We start from the raw sequence: 22,626 nt of genomic DNA, 5'->3' as shown, positions 1-22,626 counted from the left end.
CCGCTCTCTTGACCTGCAATCTTCTTCCTGACCTCTCTGCCCCCACCCCCTCTCCAGCCTCTCATCCTCACCACCTTCCACCTTTTATCTCAGCCCACCTGGCATGCAGCCTCATTCCTGAAGGGCTTATGCCCGAAATGTCAATTCTCCTGCTCCTCTGCTGCCTGGTCTGCTGTGTTTTTCCAGCACCACATTTTTCAACTCTGGTACTCCAGCATCTGCAGTCCTCACTTTTTCCTGGCTCAAGAGTGCCACAAGTGCACAGCTGGATATTCTCACTTTAAGCTGGGGTAACCTTAAGGTTATGTGGTGTGGAATTAATGGGGTAAAAGTTGATGGCTTCTTAACCTGGGCTCAGCCTCTGATCACTGTACTGAAGTGATTGCTGTAGCCACTTTTAATGCATACAAGTCCCAGGTATTAAATTCAGACACATCTGAACAGTTTTTAAAACCGGTATCACTCCTTGATCTTTTCTAGTGTGTGAAAGTCAAATGGAGGGCAAGGTTAGTTCTGGGTTGGATGGCCCATCTGAATCAGATGGGTACTAGAGCCAAGATATTTCACCCTGGATAGGGTTTGGAGGTGGGGGTGGTGAGGGGTAGATGGTGAGCTGAAGTGGGTACTCGAGTATTTGTTTAGGGAATAATCTCATTTTGAGACTGCTCTGGTGTTGAGGTTCCAGAACTTCAGTACCCTGGAGATTGCTGGGGTATTAAAGATCAAACACAATGGATTTCCCCTCCCAATGGGGTGAGCTGTATTGTGAAGGGAACTGGAGACTGGTGTCCATCACCACCTCCATCCCCAATGCCCATTCCAAAAGCTGGAACTACTTGATCTTGTTGAACACCTTGTCCTGTGTAGCTTCAACTGTTGTGATTGAACTCCTCATGCCTCAGTTCTTGCATGACTCTATTGTCCATCCCAAACTGTTCTTGAAGTGTCTTGTTCTAGGTGGATTATTCACATTGCTGTGGGTCTAGAACTGAAGGTATGCCAGACCAGGTGAAAAATGGCAGATTTCCTTTCCAAAAACCTCTAACGAACCAATGGAGTTTCCATGACTGCTGAATGACTGGTGACCATGGCAAACTGTGTAAATGTGGAATTCAATATAAAACCATCAGTTACCATGGTGGGACTTGGATCCAGGCTAATGCTCTAGGGACATTGTCAATACCCCTCCATCTTTTGTTTAGACCTCATCATCTTAACCTAAACAAACAAATCCCTAATTCTGTTGTCTTGTTACTAGAGTTACTACCTGCAAGCTTACTAAATGTCACGTTAAAATTCCTGCCCACTAAGTTCTTGACCAGTAATGGTCTCTAACACCAACACCACTCTTGCCTCACCCATTGAGGGCGTGAACCTTTTTTATACAGCATCAGCTCTAACCAATGGAGACATTGTTCTGAGTGAATCTGTTGATGTGCCACTATTCTCCCTGCAGTTTCCAAGAAGCCAGTTCCTGCCAAGGTACTTACTGCAGCACCAGAGAGACCACCTCCAAGCAAATCAGCCAGGTAACGGAGTATGTGGCTGTGCCTGGGACACAACCCTATCATTGTCACTTCAATTTACTTCACTTTGGTGCTCTGCTTTCCAATCACTTAGATAATGACAGCTAGAATAAATTCTGGGTTTTGTTTTTGTATCAAAGCTAACCTCAGCCTTCAAGGGGATAGTGCGATGTCCAACTGTCATTCTTATTCTGCTGCCACCCTGCTAGTTTTCTGATGTGGATTGTTCAACCACTGTTAGGGCTTTACCTGTTGAGAACTGGGACCTGTTCATCCCTAATATGCCAATTCAGCAGAAGTGGAATTGACTCCATGTAGACTCTTGCGGGTTTTACTTTCAATGGCGTCTTTGTCTAAATGCCAATTGTTTGTTACTAATAACCTGGTTTAGGTGATGGACATTTGAGCTACTGAAGGAGCCAACAACAGCTGCTTGTAGCTCAACACCTACAACTCCCAGGTCCCATGCTAGGGTTAGGCTCCCCATTGATGGCCAAAGTGCATGCTTCAACTGATTTTTCCTGAAAGATGGAACGTGAGACCTATAAGTCCTTGGGTCACAGGGTGAAAAGTTGAAACCTTCCACTGCTCATAGTTCGAGTTGCAATTTCCTCTGACCAGCCAGCATCTGGTCACAAGACCTTTCATTTGTGGTGGCCTGTATTGGCCACTTAACAGACCTCCAGAATTGGACTGGAGTGCTCTCCCTGGGAAGTGGAGTTGAGGTCAGACCATGCAATGGTTTTTCTCAAAAGGTTGAGCAGGCCTGAGTAAGCAAGTGGTGACCTCTTCCTTAACAGCTTGATAGCCCAATGGTCATAGTTTACTTTTTTGAACTCTTGTTTTAGTCAGTGTTGGGCATTGTAGATAAATCCACCACTTTTCTGATCTTAGTTGTTATGGATCTTAACCAGTCAGTAGTTCAGTATTCTGGTGTTCCATAACCCGGTCAATGCTTTGTGTGCTCATTTCTCCATCAATGGGAGATGGGCCATGGCTGTCTGGGTGTTGATGGTTCAGTGGCCCTTAATGCCAGTTGTTTTTACCCTTCACTCTCTAGGCTCTGGCTCACTACTTCTTTTCAGTAGAAATGACCATCAGCTTGAAATACTCCAAATGAAGTGGTGGATGTGGGTACAGTTAAACAATTTAAAAAAAAACACACCTTGGATAAGTACATTAATAGGGATATGGCCCAGGAGCAGGCAAGACTAGTTTGGGATTATGGTCAGCATGGACTGGTTGGACCAAAGGGTCTGTTACTGTGCTGTATGACTTTGTTTATTTGAGTCAGCTCCCCACCTTAAAGCACTGACTCTCCAATTTTTGAGGAAGAGGAATTTCTTGCTTTTGGCCTTGGAATTCTCCTCTGATCCTGGAAGATCAAAGTGCCCCTGTATTTGGAGTAGGAGAGAAGGCGAGCAGCAAAGCGAGCTCAGATCATAATCTGAGATTAGGATGACCAAGCAAGCTCGGGTTGGACAGCTTGCTCAGTCCCTGATTGGGTTTTCTTTTTACTGATATTTTGTGTAGGTCACTAGCTCCAACCATCTCTCCCATTCAAACTACCTTTTTTATTTTAACCAATTCCCTCTTTCATACTGTCAGACAATCTCTTTAATATCTGAGGAATTTAGTTTTGCATCCAGTAACATATCTAAATTCAGGATGAACTGACCACTTTTTAAATTTTGGAACAAATGCTGGCAGTTTCTCCAGCATTGAGGCCATGTTTCACTGCAATAACTTTTCATTGAATGTTAACTTTTTTTCCTCTAGACATATTGTCCAGATCTGCTGAGTGTGCCCCTGCTTTGTGTCAAAGTGCTTTCGTAACATTTTCTGAATGACCTAATTCTTGAGTTTGACCCTGGTTCTACAATCTTCCTCTAGTGGGAATGGTCCTTGCTAGCTTTCCCTGTAAATATCGCAATCATCCAATGGATCACCCCTAACATGCTCAATTCTAGGAAATAAAGGCCTCATTTGTCCAATATCTCTTCACCATGAATATTAAGTCCAGGTATCACCCTTGTAAACCTTTTGAATACCATCCAGGACCAACCCATCCACCCTAAGTTGTGACAGAACCCTACTCAGTACTCCAAGGTATACCCTGTTTATGGTTTTTTTTGACTGACCTGCAGCATAACATCCTCATTCCTATCCTATAGGCCTTCAGGCCAGCATTCCGTTAACTCTACTTGGGTCCTACGAGGGCTCCCAGTTTCATTCCTGATGGAGGGCTCTAGCCTGAAAGTGTTTTTCTACTTCTCTGATGCTGTCTGACCTGTGCTTTGCCAGCAACACACTACTGGTCTCCAGCATCTGCAAACCTGTCTCCTCCCAGGGCCACTCCATTACAGACTTGTACAAAAGAGCTGAACTCCAGAGTTGGGTGACAGTACTTGATCAAGGCCACCTTTTGAACAGGTGGCATCAAGGAGCCCTAGTGCAACTGGAATTGGTTTTGGAGGCAAACTCTCTTGTGGTTGGAGTCACACCTGTCACAATAAGATGGTGGTTGGAGGTCAGTCATTGCTGTTCCAGGACACCTTTGCAGGTCTTCCTCAGTGTCCTTGGCCCATCTACTTTCAACTACTTCATCAATGGCCTTCTCTATCACTCCATCAGGTCAGAGGTAGGGGGTGTGTTTGCTGACTTCAATGTCCAGCTCCATTTGCAACACTTTTTTTTTATTTACTGAAGTAGTCCATTTTCAAATTCAAAAGGATCTAGATGATAGTCAGATTGGACTAGCAAGTAACAACACCTTTTTTTTTTATATACCACGAATGCTAGACAATCTAACCACTGTCCCTTGACATTCAATGGTATTCCCACTAACCACCCCCCCCCCTCCACTATCAACATCCTCGGGAGTTACTATTGACCAGCGATTCAATTGAACCTGTTATGAAGAGGCTACAAAAGCAGGTCAGTGTTTAGAAGTCCTGCAATGAACAACTCCCCAGACATGTCAGTGTGATGGAACACTCTGCACTTGTCTGGATGGGGGTAGCCTGCTTGATTAGCATCCACTCCTCCTCCAGTGACCCTCCTAACAAGTGTACTATATACAAGATGCACTGCAGAAATTCAAAGATCCTCAGCACCTTCCAAAACCATGACTACTTCCATCTAGAAGAACAAGGGCAATAGCTATGGAATGCTGCCAACTGCAGGTTCCCCTCTAAGCCACTCACCATCCTGACTTGGCAATCTATCACCATTCCTTCAGTGTTGCTGGGTCAATCCTAGAACATCCAAGGGCATTGTGGGTCTACCTTCAGTACAAAGTGCTTCAAGAAGGCAGCTCACCACATCTTAAGGGGCAATTAGGGATGGACAATAAATGCTGGGCTAGCCAGCAACATTGATATTCCACAATTAAATGAACAAAGCCACCTTTTACAGATCTAAGGACACGAACCTTAATTTTATTGGAATCTCTGTATTTAACAGTCTTTTTAAAACAAATTCATGACCTATCCTCTGTCTAAAATTGATAATCGAACACTTGTCTAAGGTCCATCTGCTACAGCTTTGCCCATTCACCTGATCATTAACATCATGTTTTAGCTGTGGTCAACACCATTTATAATGCCAGGAGACCATAAGGTCTGGAGATCAGTAGAATGTGGGGTGCTGGAAAAGCACAGCAGGTCAGACAGCATCCAAGGAGCAGGAGAATCTCTCAGGCCAGAGCCCTTATTCCTCAAATGCTGCCTGACCTGTGCTTTTCCAGCAACACTTTTTTTACCATTTATAATGCTGTCCAGTTTCACCATTGGGGTACTTGGATGTCTGACTATTTGCACTTCATTTCCAGCATCTGCAATATTTTGCTTTATTACTAAAACTCAGCTGTGTGAAATGCCAACCATGTATATTGCACACTGCTTACTGTGTATTTAGGATCCAATGTGGGTCTGGAGTCTGTAGTTCTGGTTTGTCACTGGGTAACTGCTACAGCAGTTCCTGAGTGCCATCTGCTGGCATGCTGAGAAATGGCAACACAACTACCCAGCAGCCTGAAGCTATGTACAAGAGCCAGAAAAGATTTGGATTGTGCTTTGCTTCCACCCTTCCCCCAACACTCAACTACACTGTTAGATCATAGGAGCAGGCTATTTGACCCTGAGTCTGCACCATTCAATAGGTCATGGCTAATCTGATGCTCTTCAATCTGCTTTCCTGGCCTTTCCTTGTAACTCTATTTTCTCCCATCTGACTAAGAATTCCTTCCTGCCTTGAACTTGCCGAGCATCCCACAGATAAAGGTAAATGTCACTTGCTCAGGAACAATGGTGAGATCGGTACCACCAGCCATTAACTTGAGTAGCTGTCACTATCTCTTGCATTAATAGCCACAGTATCTAAACCTACAATAGGTACTGTCTGCTTCACTACAATACAACATTTTGCAGTCTACCTTCCTTTCCACCAAGTCTGGTTGTAGGCTGTACATGGGATTTATAACTCTCCTCTGGCAATTTCCACTTTTTTCTCTTTGAAAAGACCAGATGCTACTCCTTCAAGCCACTTGACCCAGAGTGCAGGAGCACAGAGGAGACCACCAGGATCTGCCAACGCAGGAAAACTGAGGCGGCCACTACTTCAGGTTCCTCATGACCGAACCCATCCTGCGCCATCGCGTGTCCTGCCAACAAAAACTCAACCAGGAAAATCCATCACTGCTTCAAACAAAGGTGGGGAAGGGCAAGAACTCAGCAGCTTAAAAATTAAGATTTTAGTTTCAGTAATGCAGCTATACTTGGTGTTTGTGGGCTCAGTTAATCTTTGAACTACAAAACTGAAGTGGCAAACTGCATGGGAATGGTTTGTGCAACTTTGGCACCTTAAAGTTTATTTGATCAGACTCTACCTCAGTCCATTTGGTTTTCTTTTCCCTTGGGAGGTGAACAAAGTTTCTCAATGTCTCAAACATCCTTTTTCTCTGACACTGGCAAATGCTGCATTTTTTTTCTCAAGCCACCGTTGGAAGGTTTTCCTGTACCTTGCAATGCCCAGGTACACCTGTATGTATCAATGAGTGGTCTAAATGTTGGGATTATCTGAGACTAGAAGTTTTTCCTGTAGATCTACAATTTTTCCAATTTTCCCCCTTGTTGGTTGCAGTGATGGTGCAGTTGTGTACAGACTTGGATGGGATGCAGCTGAGATTGTTCTGAGTGATACTGTGCTGGGATTAAATGAGTTCAGGTTGTGTAGGCTAGACTGCCAGTTTCTAGAATAGAGACTGAGTGGTCTTGGGCTTGTGTATGGCACTAAGTACAGTAAAGATTTTTATTAGACTTCACCCCATTAGGTGCCAGTTATCAGATCAAATTACAGTTGATCCAGAAGCCCCCCAATTTCAGTGGAAAATAAATAGTAATGCAGGGGATATATTGCTGTACTCCACTTACCTTAAACTTGAAAGAAGCCTTCTCACTCATGTCCTCTACTGATTCCTCAGACATGCTGAAACAGTGAAGTATTTGAGGTGTAGCATGTTTCTGTTTATCAAGAGTGCTAGTTAATGCAGTGCCAGTTAAGGTCCATGTGTTGAGCCATTTGGAGAAGGACTAACTCTACTCAGGGTATTGGGACCAATTTTTGGGATACAAGCTCAACTGGACTAGGATCATTAATCCTGAATGTAGGCCTTGTGTCCCAATGTTTTCTGGGAAATTTGAACTGGACCAGAACCCCTCCATACATTACAATGATCATCTAGACCTAATGTTTGCTTGCTTTGAAAGAGTGCCTGGCATTGTTACAGTTGCAATTTGGTCAAGCTATCGGATTTGAAGCAAAACACTTTGATTCAGTATGTGGTGAGGCAAGCGGAGGTTCTTGGGCCTTTGACCAAGATCTTTGTATTCTTGCTAACCACTGGAGAGATCCTAGAGGACTTTCAAGTCGCTAATCTTGTTCTGCTCTTCAAGAAGGGAAGTAGGGAAAATCCAGCAAGCTATAGACAGTCTCATCAGTAGTTGGGAAGCTATTGGAAAGAATCCCTAGGGATAGGATTTGTACATTAGGAAAAGCATGGTCTAATTAGAAAAAGCCAGCTTGGTGTTGTGCCCGAAGGTCATATCTCACTAACTTGAATGGATTTTTTAATTGAAGGTGGAGCAGTGGATACTGTCTTCATGATTTTAGTAAGGCTTTCAACAAGTCCCTCATGGTAGGTTCATCCAAAAGATCTAAGATGCATGGGATCCAGTGATTGGCTTGCTTGATGGTAGTGATGGGTGTTTTCTTTAAGGATGGAGGTCTGACCTGTTTTTTTAATATATAAACGACTTGGATAAAGTAGCTGGGTGGGATAGCATATTTTGCAGAAAATACAAAAGATCAGTGGAGTTGTGGGTAGTGTGGAAGCTTGTCAAAGGACACAGCAGGATACATAGCAGTTGTGGATATGGGTGGAGAAATGGAAGATGGTGTTTAATCTGGCTAAGTGGGAGATTAAATGGTCAGGTATTCATCTTTTAAATGGCAGGACTGTGAACAGCATTGAGATACAGAAGGGTCTTTGGGTTTAACCATAGCTCCCTGAAATTGGCCAGAGAATTAATAGGGTGGTCAAGTGGTATATGGCATTCTTACCTTTGTCAGAGAATTGACTGGATTATTCCAAAGGACCTAGCATGGTCTTGGTGAACAAATAACCTCCTGTTATTGATGACACCCTTTTTGTTTTTAAAAAAAGATATTTCTGTACCTAATCTCTTCTGGAAACTGCTGAATGAGAGAATCTCCATGTTAGAACAGGGCTGTTCAGACTTGTTGCTTGTACAAGCATTTCATAGAAAGGGTTGTGGAAATCCAGGATACTTTAACAGATGACTGTATTGCTCTGGAATCCAGGGCAAGCTGGCAAATGGCATGATGGTAGGAAGCAGAGGGTAATAGTGGAAGGATGCTTGTTGGACTGGAGGCCTGAGAGTAATGGAGAGCCTTGGGTTAGTGCTGGGCCCATTGTTTGGTATCTTTATCAATGATTTGGAGTATACAAGGCATGATCAGTATATTTGACACTAAAATACATAGTATTGTAGACAGTGAAGAAAGCAATCAGGTGGGGAAGTGAGCTGAGAAATGGCAAATGCAGTTTAATATCAATAAGTTTGAGGTCTTGTATTTTGGAAAGTCAAATCAAGAGAAGCTTATGGTGAAAGGGCCTTGAGTGTAGTGGAACAAAGGGATCTTTGAGTTCAGGTTCACTGTTCTCAAAGTGGAATCATAGGTAGACAGGGCAGTGAAGAAAGCTTATGGCACACTGGCCATCATCAGTAAGGGCACTAAGTATAGAAGTTGGGAAGTTGTGTTGCAGTTATACAGGACATCGGTGAGGCCATGCTTGGAGTATTGTGTTCAGTTTTTAGTCACCTTGTTATAGGAAGGATGTTAAACTGAAAACAATGGTGCAGGAAATTGACAAGTATATTGCCTGGACTCGATGGCCTGGGTTATAGGGAGAGGCTGGACAAGCTTGGACACTTTCTTTGTGTAGGAGACTGAGGGGGGACTTTATAGACTTGCATAAGATTGAGGTAGCGATAGGGTGGGTGTACTGTCTTTTTACCAGAGTTGTGGAATCAAGGACCAGAGGGCCTCAGTTTAAGGCTAGAGGGATAGGAATAAAAGGGAACCGGAGGGGTAACTTTAAGAGCATGCTAAGCATATGGAATGAGCTGCCAATAGAAGTGGTTGAGGTGGGTACACTAACAATAAAAAGGCATTGGGACAAATACTGTACATAGGTAAGGATGTGGGTCAATTCCAGGGAAATGGGTTAGCATGGACTGATTTTTGATTTGGCATGGACCAGTTTGGGTCATGGGCCTGTCTCTGCTGTAAGACTCTGACTCCTGGATAATGATGGAAGGAGCTGTAACCTTTTCCCCTTCACTCACTGTTCTTTTCTCTTCCAGATGTGAAGTCAGGCACTTCACTGGCTGTTACTCCTTCCAGTTCTGAACTCAAAAAGGTCACCCACTCAGTGAGGTCAACAAAACCAACATCAGCAAAACCTTCAGAAGTGGAGGGGAAGAATTTACATGCAAGACTCAAAGGTCCGATAGCTAAAGTGTCGACCAAATCCACAGCAAGACCACTGCCAGGTAACTCCACATCTGGAGCAAGTGTTCCCAAACCATCAACTAAAGCTTTGAAGAGAAATGTGGAGAAGCAATCTGTGCCAAACAAGACTCTGCCAGTCTCTGCCAGGCAACCACTTTCTGAAAACCATGTTGAGGGAGGGAGGGCTGGAGGGCAAGGAGGAGCTATTTCAAAGAAGTCAGCTGAAGTAGAGAGTGTGGTAACAAATGAAGCGAATGTAGCCTTCCCCAGTGACGATGTGGTGGTGAATCCTCAGAGGGACCAAGAGAATGAGGAATTTAAATCTCCCCCTGGAGTACAGTCCACCCCTTTCCTTTGCAACACTGAAATGGAAACCTTGATTCCAACTGAAGAGGGGAAGCTGGAGGATGCAAAGGTAGAGGCCAAATCTTTGGGAGAGAACACCGCTGCTAAAAGTGAACAGGAAGAGTCAACACAACACATTCTTGACTTGGATCAAGAAAACGAGAGTGGTCTGAGTCTGGACCGAATGATGGAACCGGTTTCAAACTTCTATCCAAAAAATGAAGTGCAAAACCTTGGTGCTCTGGACTTCAGCAGAACAGAAGCTGAACAGATTAATGATGGTGAGACAAATCATTTTGATGGGAAAACTGACTTGAACACATTGAAGGCACGAGATCTACTTCCTGAATCTAGTTTGGCCCCTTCAGGGAAGGGGATGCCACTCAATCCTGTTGAGGATGGTTCACCAATGGAAGATGGATCTGCAATCAACAATGACCATGCTGTCTCTGTGCCAATGCTGCAGGATCTGATAGCACTCACAGGGCTGCCTGTGGAATGCTGTCTCCGTGACCGTTCCCCTGAGATGAACAGTAATCCATCTGATGTAGAGAAAGTGAACCCTGCCCTGTATGAGTATTCTGAAGAGGCTGATACTGAAGAATCTAATGAGTTTTGCCCTGACTCACTCCAAAGTGAGGATGACCAAAACCTTGTCTCTGAATCTCCAAACCTCCTGGAGACAAGACCAACATCCTGCAAGATGGATGGCTCTGTCCTGCTATTAGAGCAGAAACCAGGAATCTCCTCTGAAGACTCTCGTGAGGACCCGGGTGTTTCCAAGTCGAGTACACTGAGTGGCCCTGACCTGGCAGGAAAAAGTAGTAGTACTACCAGCACTCCTGAAGAGCTGAAGGACTATGAGAGCAGCTCCGGTGTAGAGTCCAAGTCTGAGAAACTAGAATCTGGAGGGGACCTTTGTATTCCTCTGACTGCACTGAGCCTAGTTGATCTGGATCAGGATTTAGGGATTCACTTGGAAAGGGTTGAAGAGCCAGATACAATTGCAGCAGATGATCTACATGGTGATCGCTCAACAGAGCCCATGATGTCTTCAGAGGATGAAGACCACTTAGAGGCTGACTGTGGAAGAGTGGTAGAGTCTGGCCAATGTGGATTGGAAGGAATTGACAATCCAGTATTTGAGGATAAACCCAAAATGGACTCTAATTCAGAACTGCTGTGCCACGCTGCTGCATCGGCCAATGTCAAACACTTGACTCTTCACGCTGTGGATGAGTGGGAAGAACTTGCAACAGCTGAGGCTCCTTGTCCCCTTCCTTCACAAAACTGCATGCAGTTGGCTGCTGGATCTTCAGAGGACCTTTCTGTTGAGATGCCACATCAAGCTTGTGGCACTGAAGTAAGCCTTTCTCTTCAGAACAGTCTTCCTCAGGATGTGGGAGATGCTGTTCCCAAAGTGACTTTCTTGCCCCTCAAAGAGGGTGACCTGGCAGAAATGGATTTGGAGTCTGATCAACCCAAGTCCTGTGGTGTTGAGGAACCGGTTGCAAGATATCCAATAGACCACCTTGATGGGGGTGTGACTAATGTACAGAAGCTGACCAATTCTTCTACTGATGCAAATGGCAATCACATGCTGCATCAGCAGTACTGTTCTCCTTGTGAAAAGAATGATAGCCTATTGACAGGTAATGTATAGAACTTGGTTAAGCCCCATTGTATTCCAAGGTAAGGTGACCAAGACTTGAGGGTCAAGTTTCTATGAAATAGATGTTAATATCATAGGAAGCGTATGACTTGGACTGACTGCACTGAGCTTGGTTTTTTGCATGCCTGTAAATGTTTTGTTTAACCCTACTCAATCCTATTGTGCCACTAAATCCTTTTATCCCAAGAAGTTTGAAATCTGTTAAACTTTTTTCTTGGTGTAACACTGTGAAATGTGGCCATTTTCAGAAGAATTGTCTTCAGATTACTGTTGGCTCCTTTTCTGGGTGCTGAGAAGGCGCAATGTAGTCTCTGACACCTCACCCCCACATACCTGTAATGAGCTGACACAATTGGCAGAGAAACAATGTGTTCATAGATGCATCACTTCTAATAAATTTTAGAGTTGAACTGCAATCTGGCTCATTATTTTTGAGAATCTAGTTTGGGTAAAAGCAGCCTTTTTTAGATGTGCAGACAATGTTAAATCATTCCCATCTTAATTCTGAAAATGTAGCCACGAGTGATCAAGTTTCCTTTTCAATCAGTCTACAATGCTGCATTCCTGATTTGGAACTCGTCACAGCTTGCTCTCTGCAGGGGAATTATGATTGCACCATTGACCAGTTGAGGGCTTTATTGGGTGTTTAGCTTCTCCAGTTAAGAGGGCAATAGTGCACCTGCCAAAGCATTTCTGCTGTTGTAAGTTACTGTGGTACAGTAGTCTAGACTCAATGTTGAATGTCTTCATCTGGGATAGATTTGTCTAACATGTCTGTCACAGTAATGTCATATCACTGTATTGACTTGAATTCCTTCCAAATAAATTGTTTCTGAAGCAGTGATGTTTTTAACAATTTTATGACTGCAAGATTGGAAACTTCAAGTGAGCAAAAATGCTATTATTCAACCAAATATTATAGGAAGTCAAATATGGTAGGCATGCTCATCTCTGGCCATCCAAACCAAGCAACTTTGTTCAATTTGCAATTGTTTTTGTCTCTTTCATTTTGGTTCCTTTTTTTTCTGGCGCTACAATCAAATATTGGTGTGTATCTACCTCAAATGAAATGTAAACTTAAGGACCATTTGAGGTTTTGTCCTGTGAAACTAGTTTGTACCTCTGATCTGTAACGAATGTGGTTGTCTCCATCACCAATTTGTTGCAGATTAACTGCAACAATGGGAAATTGTAAGTGACTGGTTGGTTGAAGCATTACCTGTACTCTTGAATTAGAATTTCATGTTTGGTTATTTATGTTGGATTGTTGTTCCTCTAACTCAATTAGTTGAGAGCAAAGGTAGCTAAATTTGCAAGTGAGACTTAATGTAGGCAAATTTCTCAAGGATGTAGGGAAGTTGCCAAAGACTTAGCAGGTGGAGTGGTTCTGTCTGGCAGGCAAAAATCTGCAAAAGGAGACTTTAGAATGCCAATATGTAGAGATGGCTAGGTGTTATGCCAAAGTCAAAGTTGGAAGCCACTCTGTGAGCCTGAGGAATGGAGATGGCTCAATTGCAAACTCCAGTCACTGGTGCTGAGGCAAGTTCTCCCTGTCTGTGTGGGTTTCACCTCTATGTTCAGATTAGGTGAATTGGTCATGCTAAACTACCCAGTGTTCAGTGGTGTGCAAGATGGGTGCGTTAGTCAGGTAAGATTGTAGGGGAATGGGTTTGAGGGTCAGTGTGGACTTAATGGGCCAATGGCTTGTTTCCACACTTTGGGGATTCAATGAATGCATGCTTCTAATGACAAGAGGAATTAAACACAAAGATGTTATGCTTTAGTAATGCTAGTGAGACCACACTTCAAACATTCAGCAGTTTTTGTTTGGAAGGACATAACCCACTTCTGATCCAACAATGGATTTATTAGACTGATGACTGGAATGAGTACATTCTTTGCTAAATAGGTTGGGCAGCTTTGACTTGTTTTCACTGGAGTTTAGAGTTGGGCATGTGACCTGATTGCAGGATCTCACTTCGTGGCCATGACCAGGGGGAATGTGGAAACATTCCCATTGTGGGTCAATCCACAATTGTCCAGATTTTCTTTTGTTAGGAAAGTGATCCCAAATTTTAAGACTAATTAGAAATTGTGACCTTGACTTTAAGGTGAAAGTAGATAGTTAGGAAAGGAAATCAAAGTATTGTTAGAGTAGCTGGTCTTTGGAATGTTCAACACAATCAAATGGTTACTTATTCCTAGACTCTCCATTCCTGAACTACAGGATCATTTGTGTTGTACAGGAGATGCTAACCATCTAGCTTGTTTAAAGTGTGCTCCTTTTTCATGTTTTGCTCTGTACAAACTGTTCCATCCTCTAAGTTGTAGAATTGCATGCACAGTGGATTTTTTGCTGCTTGAACTATTTTCTCAATCTTCAAGTGCTGTCAACTGTTGCAGGCCCCTTGAGTGTTCAAACAACACCACCTCTACAGCCACATGCTGGTGTACCATGGACATCCCCACTGCTACCTCCTATTCTTTCCACCATCTATGAAGTGGAAACAGCAGAAGAGACCAGGTTGGAAGATGACCTTGAGAGAGAGGAAGTTCTGAAGCCAGCAGACTGGCCGTGTCCTGAAGTCATTGAGGAGCCCAGTGAGAGGGTTTTGACACTACAGATTGAGCCGGTGAAAGTTGTGCAGCAACTGATTAACCAGACGTTGCTGCTCTCTGGAGATTGTATGAAATTACAAAGCAAGGTGACAGTGGACCAGGCAGAGCTGAGCAAATGGACAGATCTTATATCGCCACTAGATGACTCCACAGCTAGCATCACATCAGTCACCAGCTTTTCTCCTGAAGATATCTCCTCTTCCCAAGGTGAATGGACTGTAGTGGAGCTGGAGACTCATCATTAATGCTTTTTTTTCTTGTACATTTGAAACCTCAAAGGGTACTGGTAGTAAGTCAGTTGAAGTTAACACTACTTTTAATGTCCAGGCTACAGGCCACATGCTCTGGGCTTTGTGTGGACCTGAATGATGGTGATGCTCCAAGGCCTCCCCAATGTTTTCAAACTTGGTTTCAGGTCCAAGACAAATAATGCTTTTATGGGAACCAGCCTTTAAGTACTACTGTCTTGTTTGTTCTTAATTGTTTAATGCATTCAATAGGTTTAGAGCTGTTTACAGTATAAAGGCTTTCTGCTGGATATTCAACCTGCCAAGAACTCTTGTTCCCTGAGTTTGAATGTTTTGTATCTGCTCCGAAGCTGCCTGGATTTCAATGGCAATCTCCAATGATATCTGTTCCAACTTGAATGGGTTACTTGTGAAACTGAGTTGGGTGCAACTCATTTTAATATTTCTGGCTTTTTTGAAGATTTGTAGCTCGGGTTCTAAGTTGGCTCACCTGAGCTGGTTGGTTTGTTCTTAGACATGTCACCATGCTCAGTAACATCAGTGAGCCTCTGGTGAAGCACTAGTGTTCTGTCCTGCTTTCTAGTTGTTACAATGGATTTTTTTCCTCAGATGGTAGGTGGGATCCAAATTAACATTTCCTGATGGTGTTCTGATTAGAATGTCAGGCCTTTAGGCATTTCATGTCTGTTTAGCTTATCCTCGGATGGATGTGTTGTCTTAGTCCAAGTGGTGCCCTTCCTTCATCTGTATGTAAGGAAACTAGTGATAGTGAGTCCTGTCTTTTGGTGGCTAGTTGGTGTTCATGTAGCCTGGTAGCTAGGTTTCTGCCTGTTTGTCCAATGCAGTTAGTCCTTGCATGGTATTCTGTAAGTCATTTTTGTATAGGGTCTTTTTTTTTTTAGGTTCATTAGTAGCTGTTTATGTTGTAGGCTACCATGATGCCAAGAGGACAAAGTAATCTAGAAGTCATTTCAGATGTCTTTGGGGAGTGACTAGGGTTTCTGGGCACTTGTCTGCTTTTTTGGGTTTGTTGAGAAATTAGCAGACTGTTTATTCGGTATCCATTCTTTAATATGCTGAAAAGATCTCCTCCTCCTGTTTATAGTTCCTGGGTGCAACAGTGTGGCTCACCAAAATGGCCTGTTGCAGCTCTGTTTTGTAGGTGTTGGGATGATTGCTCCTGTAGTTGAGTATCTAGTCTATTTTTCCTGTAGATGCTGGTTTGTTCATTAACTGTTAGTGACATTTGGGGGGGGGGGGGGAAGAGAGAAGAAGAGAGGTCTGTCCTCTTTCCTCCTCTGAATTTTTATGTTAGGATATTGATGTAGGTTTCCTCATTGTTCCTTTTTGTGGTAACAAAGGTATCTTCCATGTAGTGGATCCAGAGTTTGGGTTGAATTGTTGGGAGGCGGTCTGTTCAAGTCTCTGCATTACTTCTAATAAAACCCAATATTGGTGGTCCCATGGGTGTTCCATTGTTTTTGTAGGTCTTGTACAATGTGTAGTGGGTATTAACTAGAAAGTGAAGTTTGAAGAACAGGACCAAAAAAGTATGGAGCTGGAAAAGCACAGCTGGTCAGACAGCATCTGACCAGGAGGATTGACACTTTGAGCATAAGCTCTTCATTCTATAACCTAGTATGGTGATAACATCTGTCTGAAAACAAACCTTTCATATCAGTGAGCAAACTTAAAACCTGACTTGGCCATTGTTTGTAGAAAAATATTTTCTGATGGGTGATTTTAAAACAAGGTGTACAGTCTTGATGGGGATCTAATTGTGTACATAGCTAGACAGTTGAAGATGTAGATTTTATTTTTTAAAAGTTGTCTTGGGCTTTTGGCTATGCAGAGTTTTTTTGCCCAAGTTGCCTCCATGTCATTGCATCTTTTTCCAAGAGGAAATTATTACTAACCAACCTCCTTTTTTGAAAGGGGAGGAACAAACTGAATCATATCAACTTCCTCTGGAGCAAACCTGAAGTGTGGATAATCTTTTATCCTGTCTCAAACTGGAACATATAGAAGCCATGATGCAGACCTGAGGTCTCCAAATGAAGAATGTTTGTTTGTTTGTTTGTCTCCATATGTTGCATTGGTGCAATTACTTTGCACCTTTTTTCAAGGAATCCAGCAGGTGAACTGTTACTTTGAAGTGTCCTTAGATGTGCAGTATGCAAATATGCAGGGAACACTTTTTTCTTTTAAAGCAACCAATTTATACAGCCTTGTTTGCATGGAGTTGATTTGTATACATTTTGCTGCCTTTGCTTTAGCCTACACTACTTCAGCTTTATGATCATGCCAGTAAACTGCCATGACCACCTGATTGGTTTGGGTAATTTCCATAATAAATTTGAAAGCTACGTTGAACAGTAAGTTCAGTCAGGATTCAGACTTTGGTAATTTGCCTTGAATTGGAAATTAGTGTAAGTGAAATCCAAGCGTTAAATGAATGAAGCAGTTCATTTTGTCATATTAGCCATTTACATCTGTGTCTCACACTACACTACCTCCCCAGGTTTTTACAAACCGTATGTAAGCATATCCACTAAACTTTTTTCCAAGGAAACGAGAGCTGGCTAATTGGCAAGGCCAAAAGTTACAATGACTTGTTGGTGTGCACAGCCTAATAGATTTTCATTACCAAATCTGTTTTGCATCTGGTTTAGTGGTAAATCTTCCTCTAGTGCTGATAACATGCTTACTGAATCAGTTTAACTTGCTGGTTGAGATTTTTCTGCTTTTTAAGATTATGGACATGGATATTACCCAGTCAAACACTGGATGAAAGCAATGTTGTGGGGTACTGATGTACACTGGCTGTGATTTTTACCAATCAGGCAATGGATCAAGAACAGTTTCTGTGACACTTAAATTGCACTATTTTAGGTTGCATTAATACTTCAGGTATAGTTTTGAATTTCAGGCCATATTTCAAATGGTCAAATTGTGCCAGAACTGTAGAGAAGCTATACAGCTTTTTGGACATTGCTATATAGTGTATCAAGGTTAACTCTTCAAACTTCATTCGAGAGATTTTTCAGATCTTTTTGGTTTTGAAGTTAAAGATCTGACAGCTGATCCCCTTTTTTGTCACTGGTGAAATTTTCTCAAACATAATTGAGACTTGACCTACTTTTGATGCTACCCTTAATGGAACTCTGCAGATCATCATACAGCTACAACAGCATCACCTGCATGCACGGAGTCATTTTTGAAGAGCTTGCATTGGTTCGTAAAGTTAACAAATTCATGTTTGCATGAGTAATTTTTCTGAAGCACGAAGTGTTTTTGCTTAAGTTCAACACTTAGCCTGGTTACAGTTCTATTGTAAAAGTGAATGCAGGGTTTATCCAAGTCTCAAGTATACAAATACACTGACTGAAGGGTGAAATACATGAAGATAGTGAATCAGCTTTAGTAGCTGCTAACTGGTCTTTCCTTGTGTGATTTTGTGAAGGTATATACATAATAAAACAAAGCAAGTACAAATACCATGTTGAGTCAATTATTCCTGTCCCAGAGAATGAATCTGACTTGTAGTTTGACTGACTAGTTTTAAGTGATCTAAGGTTTTATTAAAACCTAGTTGAAGCTTCCATGTTCTGAATGCTCACCTGTCTTACAAGTGTCTTGTAAATCAGGCTGTCTGTACTAGACATTTATACTTCCTATCCAAGCCATCTTTTCCTTAATCAGTCATGGAAAATTTTTATGGTGTATTAAACTCCATTGACATGTAAAGACTTGCCCCTGTAGCAATCTGTCTCTAGATGCTAGGTGAAGGGAACAATTTTTAAAAGCTAATACAAATCCCTCCCTCACATTAACTACTCTGACCAGTTTTTAATGTAGTGGTGTAAATACTCTTTTAATTTCAGGTGTGTCCTTATGACAAAGTAAATTCTATAGTTTTTTCTTTGGGATGCTAGTGCTAATTAGCACATGCTAAGACTAGAAGGTATTTCACTGATCTTTCCTAGTAAAGGAGTCAATAGCAATTCTAAAATTCAACTTCTTTGCCTGGGTGAATGGGTTAACTGGTGAAGGACTCTGAATTGAGTCCAGCTGAAACTACCTGGTAGCTAGACCTAGGGAGGTCTGGGTGACTGGTACCATCTAAGTATGAGAACTGTTTTGGCTTGGTGAGGCAAGTTCCTGCTGGGTCAGCTGACCTTCGACTCAAAAGGATGTCCACAAGGAGATCAGTAGCAGCAATCTGCGATGGCTCCTCGAACCCAATGGTGACCAGGAGCTCATAGTCACCCCGAGGCTGCTTGTATAGAAACCTAAAATCCACAAAGTGACTTTTACATAATGTTCATATTTAAATTTATCCCAACATTGCAGGGTCAGAGGCTTGATTTTATGTATTGATTCTGTTACGTTGCCTGACCCACTTCATTTGAAAGCTAAACATACCACTTTTTGGACCTGCCAATGCCCAGCAGCCAGAGTTGGACACTGCTTCTCCCCCTCACCACAAATCAGGACAAAGGCTAACATTTCAGGATCTGCCCTCCACTGCCCCCTCTTCCCCCCACCCCTCTTCTCCTCTTTCTTTCCTCCTTTCCTCCCCCTCTCCTCCTCCCTTCTCTGGCAGCTGGCTGGGTGAAGTGTGCACATTCTCCCTGTCTGTGTGGGTTTCTTCCCACCTTCCAGAGATGGGCAGGTCAGGTGCATTGACCATGCTAAATTGTCCAGTGGGCATTATAGCACCAGCGACCCAGGTTCAATGCCCACTTCAGGCAACTGTGACACTTGCATGTTCTCCCAGTGTCTGTGGGTTTTCTCCCACAGTCTGAAGCTGTGCACGTTAGGTGAAGTGGCCATGCTAAATTGCCTGTAGCTGAAAATGTGTCGCTGGAACAGCGCAGCAGGTCAGGCAGCATCCAGGGAACAGGAGAATCGACATTTTGGGCATAAGCCCTTCTTCAGTGCTTGTAGTGTTAGGAGAATGGGTCTGGTGCTCCTCAGAGGGTCGGTGTGGACTTGTTGGGCCAAAGGGCCTGTTTCCACAGTAAGTAATCTATACTTTAGTAATCAGAGAAAGTCTCCAGTGAAGTGCTGGTGTTATTTGCCGTCACTATACAGGAGCATCAATTGGCCACTAAAAGCCATGACCCACTCTTGCTTGTTTCCATACACCGACAAAGAAGGACAACACTTGCACATGTCTTTGTTTCAGCTGTCCTAAGATGTAAGAGTTTAGAGGTATGACACTCTAACCAGAAATCCATTGATAAACACTGGTTGAGACCCGATCTACCTTCCCTTGTTTTAAAAAGAAATCAATGACATCACCCACCTTGAGGGCAGGATATAGCACCAGTACTTCACCAGAGGCTCACTGATATTACCCAGTATGGTGATGTCTGAAAACAAACCTTCCAGCTCAATGAGTTAACTTAAACTTTGGTACTAAACTATATTAGATTTTCTTTTGGCTAGACTGAAATTGAATTGGACCTGTTACAAGGTAGATATAAGTGTCACTACATTGTGCAGTATTTGTCTCTATCTTAGTGATAATTACAATCTGACATACTGTTAGAGCGTGGATGTTCAATAGTTGAGAAAAATCTTTTCCTGCCCTAAACTATGCAACAACAACTTGCACCTTTAAGGTAGTGCCAAGTAGCTGCTTCATTCAGACTAAATGATGGAACAGGGAAGGCCACCACTGGTCAGTGCCTGCAGAGGGAGTAGGTTGATTCCAACTCCTGATTTTGGTTCAGTATAAGTTGAGGGTAGATGTATTTAGCAGCTGATCAGGGAGATAGGATGCACAGAGAAAGGGTCCTTGGTAAGACACTACACATACATAAACACTAGTCAAACAAAAACACTAGTGTAGGCCTAATGACCTGTTTCTATACACTATGACCTATATCATTCTACGTGGTAGAAAACTCTAACATCAATTACCAGCAAAGGAGATCTGGTTCCCTTGGGGAGGGTTCTACCTGGATCCAGCGACCAATAGACCACAGGCGCCTGCTTTTGGAAGTTGTATTTTTGGAACTGGGCTGGTTGTTATCCATCGCCTGATTAGCCTCCTTAAAGCACAGGAAGTAACTGCACAACAATACAATGGGACAGCAGAAGCACTGTGAATGACTGAGGACCCATGTAGAAGATGACAGTACAACATTGATGTAACTAAAAGGTGTTCAGAACAGGTGAACCATATACGTTTATACATCTTCAATTAAATGAGTCTGCCTGCATTATGTTACAAAATGCAGGCTGAGGTGGTTTGGCTACCATGGAATACAGCTACAGCACTGAAGGAGATTATTTGGCTCAGTATGATAGGGGCAGCTCCCTGAAAAGTAAGACCACCTGCTGAAGGAGCAGCGCTCCGAAAGCTAGTGCTTCCAAATAAAACCGGTTGGACTATAACCTGATGGTGTTTAACCCTGAAAAACAGCTCCGTTCTTGCTTTGAAGCTGTGCACCTCTGTTCGTCTGTCTTCAGATGCTCATCCAATTCCATGGTGAAAGCCCCATTTGCATCTGTCTCTCCCACCCTCTCGGACAGTGCGTTCCACTTCTTAACCATTTGCTGAGTTTTGTCTTTCAAATATCTTCCTACCACCCTTTTGGGGTTCTAGTGTCAATTGCTCTAAATCCGTCCAGTGGGACTGGTACCACCCTGTCAACCCATGTAGACCCCCTCAGATGTTTGAGCACCTTTGAATAAGTTACCATTTAACATTTCTCTAAGGAGAACAATTCCAGCTTCTCCCAACTATCCACACACCGTCATCCCTGGAATTACACGCAACCTCTACTCTCCACAGCCTCTCCCAATCGAATATCTGCACTTACTATTCTGTTAATGGATCTGTCCCATCCCCATAGGATGCTCCTTCAGTGATGTCCACGTTCCAGCGGATTTTCTTGAACAGCAGGCTTGGCTCCTTTGCTGCTGTGTAAGGTACAGGCATACAGTATCGAAACGTAGAAACTCTAAACCAGTGCCCGAGACGGAACTCTCCTCTGTAGAAGTAGCAAATACTAGAGTGCCAGGATTTAAACAAATGAAAGGAAAGGGGAGGGAAATGTGGGGATTGGAGTGGTTGTAGGAAAATGATTAGAATCCTTAGATTTTATTTTTGTTTGTCCCCATCATCCTCCTCTCTAGGTCAAATCAAGTACGCAATTGGCTTGTGTCTACCCAATCCTGGGCCTGACACATCGGGGGAAAAGTATCCAAACCTCATAGGGGAGGTTTTGATTTACAAGAATGGGACCAGGAATGAGGGACTTCACTTAGCGTGGCAGAATGGAGAAGCTGGGGCAATTCTGCTCTGTGCAGAGACGGGCAAGGAGAAATGGGATTTCAGCATCTTAAATTCCTAAAGGGCTTTGATAAAGTGAATAAGGAGAAACCATTCCCAACAGCAGGTGCTATGGAGGACTGATACTTATGGTGATTAGTGAAACTACCAGAGGGGAGGCAAGGATATGTTTCCACAGGGAACAATCTGTTGTGATCTGGAAGTGGAGCAGGTGGAAGTGGATTAAATTGTAAAGTTTGGCAGAGAATGGGATAAATACTCCCACACTCATACAGGCAACTGTAGTGATGGATTTGCATCATTCTGGAGTTGAAATGACTTGAGGATGATTAGTGGTCTCTTTCTGATTCAGTTTAGCAGAGGAACTGCCAAAATCCGACACCGATTCCCTCCTACAACCACAGCCAAGACTGACTAGCAGCGCTGAACTGTCCCGATGGGGGTGGGGATCACACTGTCAGACGGATCAGTGCAGGGTTAGATCAGGGTCGAAGCTGGTCCTGTCAAGTTGCTCCGCTGTTTGAAATGTTCGATTTCACAGAGCGGGGCATCTTCTTGGATTGTGGTTTCATTTTCCACTGGCAGCTCGTGAATGGTTTGGGTCAGGGTCCCCGTTACCTGCAGGGGTCTGTCTCCTCCAGAGAGATGAAGCCAAAGGATGCATACATGAGGACCAGCTGCTCTAGGCTGGAGGCCAGCTGCTGGGAGAACTGCAAAAGCTGAGAAAAACACATTAATGATCAGGCAGACACAAATCAAGAATGTACAGGCGAAGGATTCACATTTTTGGATCATTGGAAGCTGTTTTGG

The 22,626-nt window shown here is 43.1% G+C and overlaps 3 protein-coding genes across 3 annotated transcripts in view; 2 read left to right on the top strand and 1 right to left on the bottom strand.

Moving 5' to 3' along the window:
- LOC122552383 (AP2-interacting clathrin-endocytosis protein-like) overlaps window positions 1-11,231 on the top strand; it is a 34,434-nt gene extending 23,203 nt beyond the window's left edge. Inside the window, exons 3-6 of the mRNA XM_043695133.1 lie at window positions 1,457-1,529; window positions 6,048-6,238; window positions 9,476-11,150; window positions 11,228-11,231. Coding sequence (XP_043551068.1) covers window positions 1,457-1,529; window positions 6,048-6,238; window positions 9,476-11,150; window positions 11,228-11,231 — 1,943 coding nt within the window. The remainder of the gene's footprint in view (window positions 1-1,456; window positions 1,530-6,047; window positions 6,239-9,475; window positions 11,151-11,227) is intronic.
- Window positions 11,232-15,279, top strand: LOC122552283 (AP2-interacting clathrin-endocytosis protein-like). The gene is made up of 2 exons (XM_043694982.1): window positions 11,232-11,620; window positions 14,044-15,279. The coding sequence occupies exons 1-2, from the start codon at window positions 11,263-11,265 to the stop codon at window positions 14,502-14,504; spliced, it is 819 nt and encodes a 272-aa protein (XP_043550917.1). The 5' UTR covers window positions 11,232-11,262; the 3' UTR covers window positions 14,505-15,279.
- Window positions 15,280-16,125: 846 nt separating this feature from the next.
- LOC122552382 (UPF0575 protein C19orf67 homolog) overlaps window positions 16,126-22,626 on the bottom strand; it is a 29,012-nt gene continuing 22,511 nt past the window's right edge. Inside the window, exons 2-5 of the mRNA XM_043695132.1 lie at window positions 22,435-22,535; window positions 21,344-21,532; window positions 20,439-20,588; window positions 16,126-18,799 (exon numbers count right to left, since the gene is read on the bottom strand). Coding sequence (XP_043551067.1) covers window positions 18,547-18,799; window positions 20,439-20,588; window positions 21,344-21,532; window positions 22,435-22,535 — 693 coding nt within the window. The 3' untranslated portion in view covers window positions 16,126-18,546. The remainder of the gene's footprint in view (window positions 18,800-20,438; window positions 20,589-21,343; window positions 21,533-22,434; window positions 22,536-22,626) is intronic.

This window comes from Chiloscyllium plagiosum, chromosome 8 (assembly GCF_004010195.1).
Source record: "Chiloscyllium plagiosum isolate BGI_BamShark_2017 chromosome 8, ASM401019v2, whole genome shotgun sequence".
Classification (NCBI taxonomy): domain Eukaryota; kingdom Metazoa; phylum Chordata; class Chondrichthyes; order Orectolobiformes; family Hemiscylliidae; genus Chiloscyllium; species Chiloscyllium plagiosum.
The sequence above is the reverse complement of the archived record's forward strand: the minus strand, read 5'-3'. Positions and strand labels throughout refer to the sequence as shown.